At 46.8% G+C, this 12,806-nt stretch overlaps 1 protein-coding gene across 1 annotated transcript in view; it reads left to right on the forward strand.

Moving 5' to 3' along the window:
• Positions 1-200: 200 nt before the first annotated feature.
• The window catches only part of TAF3 (TATA-box binding protein associated factor 3), a 115,731-nt gene continuing 103,125 nt past the window's right edge, over positions 201-12,806 (forward strand). The window contains exons 1-2 of the mRNA XM_075713351.1: positions 201-366; positions 11,559-11,801. Coding sequence (XP_075569466.1) covers positions 201-366; positions 11,559-11,801 — 409 coding nt within the window. The remainder of the gene's footprint in view (positions 367-11,558; positions 11,802-12,806) is intronic.

Genomic DNA, 12,806 nt, shown 5'->3' on the forward strand with positions numbered 1-12,806 from the left:
CGCCCCGCCGACGGCCGAGCGCTCGATGCGCCGCGCCCCGCTCGATGCGCTCGGCGCTGGAGCGGCGCGGCCTGGCGCGGGCGGCGGGGAGGCGCGGCGCCAAGATGGCGGCGGCGGCGGGCTGTGCGTGAGCCTCCCTCGGCCCTCCCGGCCCAGGGCGGGCGGCGGGCCCGGGCGGCGCCGCGCCGAGCCGAGCCGGCATGTGCGAGACCTACTCGCGGTGGCTGCTGCGGGTGTCGGTGGCGCAGATTTGCCAGGCGCTGGGTTGGGACTCGGTGCAGGTCTCGGCCTGCGACCTCCTCACCGACGTGCTGCAGCGGTACCTGCAGGGGCTGGGCCGGGGCTGCCACCGCTACTGCGAGCTCTGTGAGTGCGGGCCGGGCCGGGCCGGGGGGCGGTGCTGCGGGGAGAGGGGCTGCGGCGAAGGACGGAGTCGTTGGCGTCTGGACGCCGTCCTGGGAAGCCGGCTGTGGGTGGCCCTGCTTGAGCAGGGGTCTGGACCAGGTGACCTCCATAAGTCCCCGCCAGCCTCGGCCGTTCTGTGAAGGGAGGCTGCGGAGCAGCGGGGAGGGAGAGGAGGCTGCGGGGTAGCACAGTGGAGGCATGGGGAGGGCAGCCGTGGGGCGGGAGGCTGTAGAGCAGTGCTGGGGGCTGCTTTGCGGGCCATGGAGGTGTGGGCTGCGGGCCAGTGCAGGAGAGCATGGGGAGGTGGGCTTGGGGCAGAGGGTGCAAGGTGCCGTGTGTGGGGGAGACCAGGCTGTGGGGCAGTGTTGTGGTGGCGTGGGGAGGCGGCCTGTGGGGCAGTTCTGTAGGGAGAGAGCATGGGGAAGTGGTCTGTGGCAAGGAGGCGAGGGCATGGAGGAGGTCAGGTTGTGGGGAGGTCAGGCTGTGGAGCAGCTGTGGGGAGGTGGGCTGTAGGGTGCTCTAGCTGGGGGAGGGTCAAGGGGAGCTGGGCTGTGGAGCAGTGCAGGGGGCTGAGAGGATGAGGGAAGAAGCCATGCACCAGCACAGGGGTCCTAGTGCAAGGGAGAGGTGGACTGTGGGGCAGTGGGTCTGGGGTGTGGGTACAGGTGAGGAGTTGGGGCTGTGGACTTGGGGGAAACGGAGCTCTGAGGCAGTGAGTCTGGAGTGTGGGGAGATGGGGCTGCTGCCCCGCTTTTGCTGGCTACAGCGTGCAGGGTGCTGGGGTGCCTGTGTACAGGAGGGGAGATGGGACTGTGGGTCCTGCTGCTGGGGCTGTAGTGTTGTGAATGTGGGAAGGGGGTGTGCTGGGAGGGGAGAAGGGGCAGCCAGCCCTCTTGCTGAGTGGGATGTGCGCATGAGAGAACGTGATGCTGCTGTGCTGTCCTGGCTGGGTCAGGGTCTGTGCCCCAGCGGGAATGCTGAGGAGGCTGCAGGGACCCACTGTAGGTGGGGATGTGTGTAGGGTCCAGGATGGGGGCACAAGGGGAAGTGCTGAAGCTGTAGGGCACAAGGTTTGGGCTAGGTGTATGGGGCAGGGAGGTGGAAGGTGCGTAAGGAGTGAAGAGTTGGAGCTGCAGTGCATGGGGTTCAAGAAGTGTGCCTGGGGGGAGCGGAGTCACCTGCATGGGGAGAGAGAGATGTGGCTGGAAATGCTGCTGCTGGGGCTGGAGCACTCTAGGTTGGGTGTGTATGTATAAGGCGGCAGTGGTTTGTGGGGCTTGGAAGTGCACGTGTGCAAGGGCAGGTGTGGGGCTCTAGTGCGGGCGGGGAATGCACACGTATTATGCTGTGGGGGGTCAGGGTGTGTATAGGGATGACGTGGGGCTGTGGTGCCTGGCATCAGGGGCCCACATGTGTGGGGGTGGTCAGGGATTGACATGTACCAGGGCAGCATGGGGCCCTGTACATGACGCTGGGGATGTGTGCACACAGGGGGAGGCGATGGTACTGTGGGGCTGGGAACGTGTCTGTGGGGGATGTGGGGCTGCTGTGTGAAGACAGGGATGCACCAGGGTGTTTTTGGGGGGAGATGGAGCTGTGGTGCACAGGACGTGGGAGGGTGACGGGGCTGCATGTGGGAGGTGTGGAGTATGTGTATGGAGAACGGGAGGGAGCGGGCTGGGGATAATTTTAGTGCACGTGGCATGCAGCGTGGGTGTCCTCATGCGGATGCAGTGGAAGAGGTTTGGCTGGATACTGGAGTTAGCCAGCGCTGCCATTGAGGTGGCAGGTGCAGAAGGAGCTGGGAGTGATGGTGGGGGGCAGGATGCCCAGGGCCTCACTGGATTTGGGGTGAGGCTGTGCTGGGGTGGGAGTGTGGAAGGGGTGAGCTTACACCAAGTGGGAGAAGAGAAACAGAAGAGGTCTGGCAGTCAGCACGAGGACTGCTGGCTGGGTCACATAGGAGTATGGAGAGCGTGTGTGTGGGCGGGATGGGGAAGGGGCAGCAGGTATCACTGTTGGGTCTGGGAGTGTGACAGAGGATGAAGTTGTGGTTGTGCATCCCTTGGGGTTGTCTGCGTCCCCGCAGACCTGCAGTGGAGGTGCTGAGGGGGGCGGATGACCTGCTAGTACCTGCAGAATGTGGGGTGTGGGAGGGTGGGGTGACCAGTTGCTTGCTGGGTCAGTAATGCTGACTGGGGGGATGAGAGGGTGGTAGGGGTCTGCTGGGAGCGGGAATGTCAAGAGGGGGGTACTGAAGTCCTGGGGGTCAGGGAGGGTGTGGGGAGAGGGAGGCTGTCGGGATCACCGCTCGGTCCGAACGAAGGGAGCGTTGTGGGGGATGTGGAGCAAGGCTCAGGCTGTCAGTGTGGTTGGAGGCTCATGAGTCTGTGTGTGCGGAGGCCTTTGCTGCCCTACGTGTAGGGCGGGGAGGACAGCAGTGATGTGTGTGCAGAGATGGGGCTGCCGGTGCTGCTGCAGGATCTGTAAGTATTGGGGGGGAGATGAAAGGGGGATGCACAGCGTGGAGAGGCTGGAGCGAGCCAGGGTGCCCCGGAGGGGTGGTTATAGGCTGTGTGTGCGTGGAGAAACAGGGCTGCTTGTGCCTCCCGTGCTGAGAGGAACACATTGCCCCTTCCTTTGGTGTGCTGGGGACTTGTGGGCTGCCGCTGCTCCACGTGTCTGTGTGTACTTGTGGAGGGGGAAGTCCTGGAGAGCCCCTTGGGTGGAGATCAGAGCTGCTGCGGTTGGATCTGGCAGGGGAGCAGGGGTAGGAGTCGGGATGGACAATGTGATTGCTCGTCTGAAGCGCTGGGTGCGGAGAAGATGACTCGCTGACGGTGGATTTGGGGCTACCGTGGCCACCACCAGTTCAGATAATGTGCTAGAACCATGGGATGTTATGGGAGATGTAACAGGAATGGCAGCCCTGAAATGTGTAAATGGTAAAGTTTGCCAGCACTCCTGTCCAAGTTGTGGGAGCTGTTCTAATGAGGGTGTTGTAGCTGTGGGTGAGAGGAGTATCAGAGGCACGTTGCTGTCAGCTGATGGTGGATGCAGCCTCAAGATCGGAGGAACTGCGAAGGCTGGAGGTGTCGGCTTCCTCTGCAAGAGTGAATTTGGAGAGCGTGTGGAGCGTGTGTGGAGCAAAGACCCCATGAGCCAGGAAGCACAGTGTGATCGACTTGGTCTGGAGAGGGGCAGCCATGGCCTGAATGTGTTGCTGCTTGTTGTCGTGCCCCTTTTCTGATCTTAGAGGTCCTTTCCAACCTTAATGATTCTATTCTAGTTGTACCTTCATTAAAAAAAATAATCCAGCCACCAGGCCAGGAAACGTGAAATCAATTGTTACTCTACCTTTAATTGGTTTAGTGGTGGACTTGGTGGTGTTAGGTTAATGGTTGGACTTGATCTTAAAGGTCTTTTCCAACCTAAACAATTCTATGATTCTAAGCAGAAGTTCTCACTGCTGCAGTGATCCCTGATAAAGCAAAGTGATGAGCTGAATGTACCTGATACCTGGCCCTGCCTCTGCTTCGTCATTTCAGGAATAATTGAGCTCGAGTCTGGCACTGCCAGTATAACTGACCTTAGGAGGGATTTAGTGGTATCGCTGCAAACTCTTTGGATTTCAGTTCTAGGCTGAGTAGGTTTCCTTGTACAAGCTTTCCCCAAATTTGAGAGCTAGTTAGATGTGGAGCTGTGTATAGTTAGTCTGGAAATGGGACTGTGCAGTATTAACCCATATCTCGCAGCAGCACAAGTGCAGCTGCTGCACCTCTGAAGTCTCTATCTCAATCCAAACAGCAATGATCTTAAAGCAGGTAAAGGGGACAGCACAGAGAGTTTAGGAGAACTGATTTATAGGGTGAAAAATAAGCTCACCTAGGCTTGGTCAGAGCTGTCCTTTGATATCATTAGTACAAACACTGGGGCAGATGCTTCTGTTACTGGATCACTGCTTGTGCAAGAGATGAGTTGTTGAGCAGCCTTGCCCCCTGAGCTCAGCTGCCTCTGCCACAGGTACTGCAGTGTTTGTACAACTGGGAGGAAAAGATGCAGAGATGGTGAAAATACAGATTTTTTTCCTTTTGGTTCTTGAGGAATTGGGAGTGCATAGAACTAAGGTATCCCTCTCTTGCTTTGGGCGTGCTTACTGAAAGTGGGAAAGGGAATTTTTTTTCCCCCTCTATGCATGGAGAAGGAAGTCTCACAGTCTCTTTTGTCTGGTTTGGGGTTTTTTTTGTGGAGGAGAACGGGAATATGCTGTTTTCATGCCAGTGATACGGTATTTTTTTGTATTACCTCTCTTAAAATGATTCCTGTATTTCTTTCTTTAAAAGGTTTGTAAAAAGACATCTTAATGCTCAGCTGATGTCTCACTGCTTTCTCAGAATTGTTTCCTTTTGCTCCTAAAAATAAGTTACTGTACAAACCCAGCTTTGGATGAATGAGTTGAATTTTGCCATGGTTTTGCATAAGTAGAATTAATTAAATTCCAATTGTAGCATCTTTATTGTCAGTGTGTTATCTCGGAGTCAAACCAGTGGGGTTTGAGTTAGCAGGGTTGTCAGCTGGAGGGACATAATCTTTGTATTTGAAACGGAATGGATTTACTCTGACATAACTGAGACAGTGTGGTATTGCTCTGAAAAGCATGTCAGTGCTGTTCACGTATTTGCTCAGTTGCAAAAGAAAATGATGGCTTTCCCAGCTGTGTTAGATCTTTGTTCCAGCTGTTACATCCCATTAGGAGAGCTACATTCAAGATTTTCATTACTTTTCTGCTGTTGTTTCTTTGCATTTGCAGTAGCTGTAGTTGATGGGAGCTTCTGTGGCTGCAAAGAGAAGGCAAAAGGATTTGCAAAGCGGACTTGAGATGTGTTTGATGCCGTGAAATGCTTCTGAATGCTGTGTTGGTGGTGGAGCGAGGGAACTTACAGGGGAGAAAATAAGGGGTTTCCTGTTAAAGTATACCACGTTATGCTGTTCACATTTGTGGAAAGCTTGTAAGAGGAAGCCTATTCAATATGCTCTAGGCTTCACACGTGTTTTTATCCTAAAATTTAAATAAAACATTTGAAAAACAGTGTTGGAGCATGTAATTAAGGTATTGAACTACACAACAAACTGACATCATGTGGTTTCTGCGCGCTGAGTTCCACGTTTTTGTTGTTGTTTGTTTTAAGCAGAGGTGAAAAGGGAAAAGTTTTCTGTTAATGTGCTGCTTTGTTTTGCACTCACATTTCACACGGTTTGATAGAGGTGGTGGCACAGCTGGTGCTTTGGGTTAACTGCTGTGGATTTTCTAGTGTATGTTGGGGTTTTTTATGTTGGGGAACTGTCCAGTGAAGACAGACCATACCTGCTTCATTTGCTATGAAGTTAGCTAATGCAGCTTGGCAGTGGGATGGCTGGTTTTAGACATGCAGAATACGTCATGTTTTACCTCCTAACTTAGCACATCCAGTAAGAGAGTTCAGTTTCCAGTATGTTTACATGGGTGGTGCAGTTCATGGGAGGGATGAGGAGAGGGGAGTCATGATTTATGCCCCCCAAAAACCTGATTTTTCTATTACATTGCTTTAAAAAACAACCAGGTAGAAGCTACTTAACTTCAGTCACTGAGGGCACCTGGGCATATTTCAGCAGGACAAATTTAGATCATCTGCTGCTAAAACTAGAAGCGTAATAAACAAGATAATTAACTTTGAGGTCTGTTGGATCTAGAAGTGGGTTTTTCAGTACTCTTTTCTTGAATTTTCAGTGTTGAGCATATGCTTGGATATGCTGTTATTTTGGGGTTTTTTTATTTTTTTCTGCTGGAATTTGCTTACAGTGAGGAAATAAAGTCTAAAAGTTGCTCTTTAGTTTTATATCGTGCGACTACTTTCTTGAAGATTATTTTTATGTAAACATAGAATCATAGACTATCTCGAGTTGGAAGGGACCTGTCAGGATCATGGATTCCAACTCCCTGCTCCTTGCAGGACGACCTAAAACTGATTTTATATGTAATATTAAATATAAATAATATTATTATCAATTTCAATATTTAATAATGCAGCTGCATTTATATTAAAAAGGCAGGTTCTGATCTGGTGAGCACAACATTGTAACTGGAAGGAAGAATGACAGATCTTGCAAGATGTTTTGCCAAGATAGAGCTGGCTCAAAATCTGCTCCAATGTCACTGCACAATCTCCTGTAAAGGAAAACTTAACTTCATTATAGCAAGCCTCTGCTTGGGAGAATGCAAACAGCAGACCGGTATTTTCATTGGGAATTACCACAATGGAGAGAATTGACCTGGCATCCACCAAATTTTTATTTCTTTCTAATTAAATGTCAAGTTTACCTTCTACTTTTTTTCTTTTTTGTTCTTTTTTCTTTTGAGTATATAATAACAACCTCTATCAAAGTATTAGATTTTGATGACCGGTTTAAATCAGCAGATTCCCTGTAATGATGTTGAATGACTGTTGTAACAAATATCTATCCAGGGCCTGTAACATTTGTTATAAGAAGTGTGCTTCTTTGTGTCCGGATAACCTTAAATGTTGATATTTTTAAGCTAATTCACTTCTTGCTGGCTACCAGTAAAGAAGGTCAACTTGATTTTTTTGCTTGACATTTATGAGGTTACTGGGAAGAGGAGCAGACTGAGCAGCAATAGCAAGATGATGCTTTTGCGTGTCTGGTAACTACATTAATAGGACCCTTTCCCCCACTTAAATGCACTCAAGGCATATATACTTGTTAAATAATCTACTGTGTATGCTTCTGACTGTTCTTGTGGATGCTGGATGGAAGTGATGTGTTCTCTGCTTGAAAGAGTTATCCTGGAGTAACTATTCAGTGCGGATACACAGGTGTTTAACGCGTGACAGTTGCGTGACGTGCTGGAGCACAAGGAATCTGTGATAGAGCCTGTAATAAAATTACTGAGGAGCTATACCTAATAATTTGCTCGTTAAAAAAATTTAGAAAGAATCTCTTGTAGCAGACATGAAGGTGATTGCTGAGCTATAGACTGTACATGTTGCATGGGTAGCGACTCATTAATTTTTCTCAATGTATTTGTTACAGAGCTGTAGTTGCTCCCTTTAAAAAAACCCAGCATGAAACTAAATGCTCTTCTGTTCTGCACTTACTCGCTTGTTAAATTTTGACTGATTCATTTGAACTTTGGGCCAGGTGATGGGGGTGAGTTTGACAAAAGTAAATCAGCTATTCCTGAGACTGAATTTAAGGAAAGTAAGATAGTTTTTCCCTAAACCCCACACCCCCCCCTCCCAGTTTATTTGGATAACATGAGCATAGGTCAGCTTTTTTGCAGGAGGGCTGGAGGAATTCTTGTGACTTTTGTAAAAATAACTAGGCTTTAGTAGCTTCTAAAAATTCCTTTTCCCCACAAACTGAAAGCGAGCTTTCATTGCTTGAAGGGGAGTTAGTGCACTGCCCTTGTTATGTTTGATTTGTTTTTCCTTGTGGGCAGCCAGGTTTATCTGCAGGTGATGCTGAGCAGCAGGGTTGAGAGCTGGATAACTTCCCACCCAAATACTCAGCTCTGCGTGGATTCTGTTTCCCCATAGTTTTGGTGCTGTACTTTTTTTGGGATCCATTTCTGTGTGCAGATTCCTCCTCACCCCGTGTTCATTCTCATGCATAGGGAAGCTGAGAGTATTGTAACTGCATGGCCATTCCCACAGGTTTCTTGTGAGCTGTTTTGAGACCCAATGGTCTTAATTTAGCTCTGCTGTTTGCTGCAGCTATATCAGTTTCGGAGCACCGTTCCCATTCAGGGAGATAGCATAGCTTAAAAGCTTGTGAGAAAGATATTTGCGTAGCTCGTTGTTTGCAGGCTAAGGAGGAGAGTTCTAACTTGCTGGATGAACTATTCCCACCTCCTTCCATCTCTTCCCAATCCAGGACAACAGATATTATTTGCAGTGTCGTCATATAGGGAACAGCAAGAGGCTGGAAACCAAGAGCTCCAAAGCTGTTTGTGATCTGGCACTGACTTGCTGTGTGACACTGGATTAATGATTTCACTGGGAGGCTTCAGCATCTGGATTTTTAAACTTAGGATAGCACAAATATCTGAAGAATATTGAGACAAGTTCAGTATGCACAAATTAAACTTTTTTTTTTTTTTGGTAGCGTTTACTTACAGAAAAAAGCCTAAGACTGAATGAAAGACCAGGAGAGAGCATGTTACATGTTTGTCAGCATTCTCTTTCATGTGTCTGGCTTCTGCTATTTTAGTGAATTTTTATTAAACCAGAGATTTGAACAGTTTAGCATTCCTCTAAAAGTATAAAGGCACAAGCCTTTATTTGATGAATCACCTGAAATTATATTTAATGCATTTTTGTGCTGTGTATATTTCCAATTGGTAAGTGTTTTGATTTAAATACAGGTACAAATACAGACCTGCAACTTTGTTTGTACACTTTTACTGCTGAGGACACTCTTTCTTGAAAAGAAGAGGTTAACTGATCAGTCCTTTCGTCCCAATGGCACTTGTAGATTTAAAAATTTTTTTTTAGCTTTTAATCAATCTTAGTACTTGACATTGTCTCTTTGGAGGCAAATGTCAAAGATACGGGAAAATTGAATCTTCTTAAGGTTTTTTTGGGTCACCTTTTGAACCTGCTTCCTAATACACATAATTGGTTGCTTAAGTATTTCCATGCTTTAATTACACTTAGTAGTTGCTTCTCTGCCACGTGTTCTTAATAAGCACTTGAAGGAAGAAGTCCTTTTTAGCATTTATCACTTGCTAATCACGTCGGTACGCTTTTTTGGAGGTTAAAAAGATCACGTGCAGATCTAGGAAAAGGCGTTTTCCTATTGCAGTGATAAACTGGACTAAACTTTCACCCTGAGTACGTGACGGTGCTGGTGTCAAGAGGCACAACCTGTACCCAGGTTGTCCGGCTGGACAACCTGTTGCAGCATTTTTCCTGCCTGTGCACTTCGGTTTTCCTCCAAGGGAAGCTGGACGCAGGCACGGTGCGTGCCCGTGCCTGTCGGTACGCTTTTCAGGTCCAGGCAGTGCCCACCTGGGAATGGGTGCCGTGAGGCTCACTGTCAAGCCCCCCATCCTGCAAACAGCACAGCTGGTGATTTCAGGAGTGTCCAGGGAATACATATGCTCTACTTCTGGGCTTGTTGAAAAGTTTTTCCCAAGTTTTTCTTTTTAACTGGCTGTCCAGCTTGTACCTGTTAAGTCTTGACACCTTAGAGAATGGTTTGGTAAGCTCAAAGGTATCTTCATAGTCTGAAGAGCAACTAAAAGTGACAACACAAAATTTCTTAGCTGTGTCAATTATCTAAATTTATTTTTTTAAGGATAAAACACTCTTCTGTCTGCCTAATAACTGTAGGGATCTCATAACTACTCCAGAGTGGTGATATCCTCCTTTAATTATGTTTACGTAAGTCTCCACGTTTCTCTGTCCCTACAGTCTGCAGGGGAAACTAGTATTGCACTTCTTCTAGACATTATACAGACACAAAATCCGAGATGGTTCTTCTTGTACGGAGTTCACATTCCAAATACAGACGGACAAAAGAGACGATAACTTGGTCTGGTCTCCCTTTTAGCTGTGGAGAGAATTAAAACGTAAGCAACTTGCCCAGAGTCACACAAGAGGCCAGTGTTAACGGAGCTGAGAATCAAACCCATAATCTGAGTATTACCCTTATCTTCACCACAAGACTAAGAAGAGAAATTCTAGAACAAAATTCTTATTTTCTAAATGTACCTGCAGGCGTAAGTTGGCTGGGGGTTTGAATTCATCCAGTGATGTGAGAACCGGCCTGCTCAAATGCTTCGGCTTCAAGATAAACCAAGAAGAGATTAGGTTAGAGGACAAACAAAAGAGCATCCCCCCCGTTCTCCAAAGCTGGGGCCTCACAATAGCGATTGTGTTCCTTCAATAAGCACAGCCTGGTTTTCCATAATTACTTTTTAAAGTAAATCACAGCTTATCATCATGTAGGGATGTAATATCTTCATAAGCCAACTACACAGAATTTTAATAATTCAGTATAATTTTATTGAATTAAAAAAAAATCATGTTTGGGGTTTAAGGCATCTTTTTTTGTGTTATTGTGAAAAGTTAGGATGAGACTCAAAGTAGTGCCTTGGCTACCAAAGCCAGGTGCCCACTTCTCCCTCTGGAGGCCTTCAGAGGGATTTCCCTCAGTCGGGTCAGGGAAACCGAGGCACTTGGAGGACTTCTGCACTGTTTAGTTTAAATCTTTGAGTCAAATTACATGTGTAGAACAAACTGCATCCTCTCTTGGACTGTTTTCTTGGAGGTTATATTAAATAAAGATCCTGACTGCTTGGCTGCTAAGGTTTCACTATGCTTTTCGTAAAGAAAAGATGACGTTTGCTGTAGAGTCAAACTTAAATTGCGCCCCAGGAAATCAGCCCCTGAAGTTTAGTATAAAATATTCTCTCCTCATCGGACCACTACTTAATATTCTTGTGTTCCATCCGGGAGGTATATCTAACCGGTAGGTAAAGTGACTCATAGTTTATGAAGCCTGTAGATTTCATCTGGTGGAAAAGATACTACATGAAGTATTTTTGTTATCAAGAGATATGCGAGATACCTTCTTTTTTTGCTACCCATAAACTACAGTCGGTTTAACAAAATGAAGTTTTTCCTTTTCTAGGTTGGAAAATAATGTTTGGTCTGTTACGTACTGGTAAAGGGGTACTTTCTGCCTATTAAGTGCTTGTTTCATTCATTTAAATTTACATTACGAAATTGAAAACTATTTTAAGTAGTGTTGCATGATGTTAATTGACTGTTGCCAGGTAAAGCCGCCTGTTGCTGCTCCCTCGGTTTTGGTTGATTTGCTTCTTGAGGTGCAGTTCTTTAATGGCATGAATTGAAACAAATTGATATGGATCGAAACGAAACACTTGTAAATGAGAGTGTGTCCTTACTCTGAAACGTTGTATAGCCCGATGAACAGTAAACCTGGCAGAACTGTGGGACAGTAATCTCTGTTACTGGTGGTGAGCCGTGGTGGATTGTAATCTCTAAGTGGAGATCTGCAGGTCAATTTTTTTAAACCGGATTTTTGCAAAAATGTTGTTCTTTTGTTGTTTTTTTTTTTTGTTACAGATGGCCGCACAGATCCAATTTTGGATGATGTAGGTGATGCCTTCAAGCTTATGGGGGTTAACCTGCACGAGCTAGAAGATTATATACACAATATTGAACCTGTCACTTTCGCCCATCAAATCCCTTCGTTTCCTGTCAGCAAGAACAATGTCCTGCAGTTTCCCCAGCCGGGAAGTAAAGATGCGGAAGAAAGGAAGGAGTACATCCCTGATTATATGCCACCTATTGTCTCCTCTCAAGAAGGTGCGAAACTAATCCTTTGCTTTAAGTTTTGGTCCCTGTGTGTTTGCGTATTTGTTTGCATCCTTGAGCAGTTTGAGTTGTGCTGCCCATAGCAGGGTGTTACACCCTGGGTGTTACACAAGCATGGTTTCAAAACAGGTAGCAGTGCTGTGGCAAGCTTATTTACCACTCTCTTACTCTCCTCCAACGTTAACTGGTGTCAAAATACACTGTGTTAATAAACGTTTCTAGAATGCATTTAAAATTTAAGTTTTTGGTTGACGATAGAAATGAATGCTTGACATCACCTCGTATGTGTTAGCCTCCCTCCTACATGTCCTGCAAGAGCTTACACGATTTGGTAAAGGTAGAAGAAGGAAGGCTGGCGAGACTGGCACAGCATTCCCAGCTCCTGACAGCTGTTTCTTCTTCCTTTGAACAAATTTAACAAAAAAACCCCAAACTAAAACAAACCCTCTTCCAATTAAAATGAAGTCAGATTTAAAATAAGGAAGTAAGAGTCATCTAGAGGCATAGTGCTTGCTTTTAATTCTCTTTGCTAATGTTGATATCGTCACTGTTCCAACTGTTCTCCTTCCCTTTCCTGTGTGAAAGTCCTACGGAGGCAGGGATTGAGGATCACTGTAACAGTGAAACCAACTATGCAAATGCTACGAGCTGCAGTTAGCCTGAGAATTTTAACAGTGGCAGTAGAAAAAGCAAAATCGTTTTTTCTATTTTTTCAGCTACCTGAGACTTGATTGCTAACAAGAGAAACCTTTAAGAAACATGACCTAGTCTAACTTTCCCTTTGAATAGTGAACATCATACAGCTATACTTTGTGGGAAATAAACGTATGTAGGCTTGTGGATGGCGTACAAAAATCCCAGACAGAACAACTTTATTTTCCAAAAGAGTGTAACCAACAGGTGCAATCCTCACAAGATACTTATTTAGTTTATAATTTCCATGGGGACGGAATGGATATCATGCCCTATTATGCACATCGTTCTTTTGCAGAACTA

Source organism: Pelecanus crispus, chromosome 1, assembly GCF_030463565.1.
Source record: "Pelecanus crispus isolate bPelCri1 chromosome 1, bPelCri1.pri, whole genome shotgun sequence".
In the NCBI taxonomy this organism is placed as follows: Eukaryota; Metazoa; Chordata; class Aves; order Pelecaniformes; family Pelecanidae; genus Pelecanus; species Pelecanus crispus.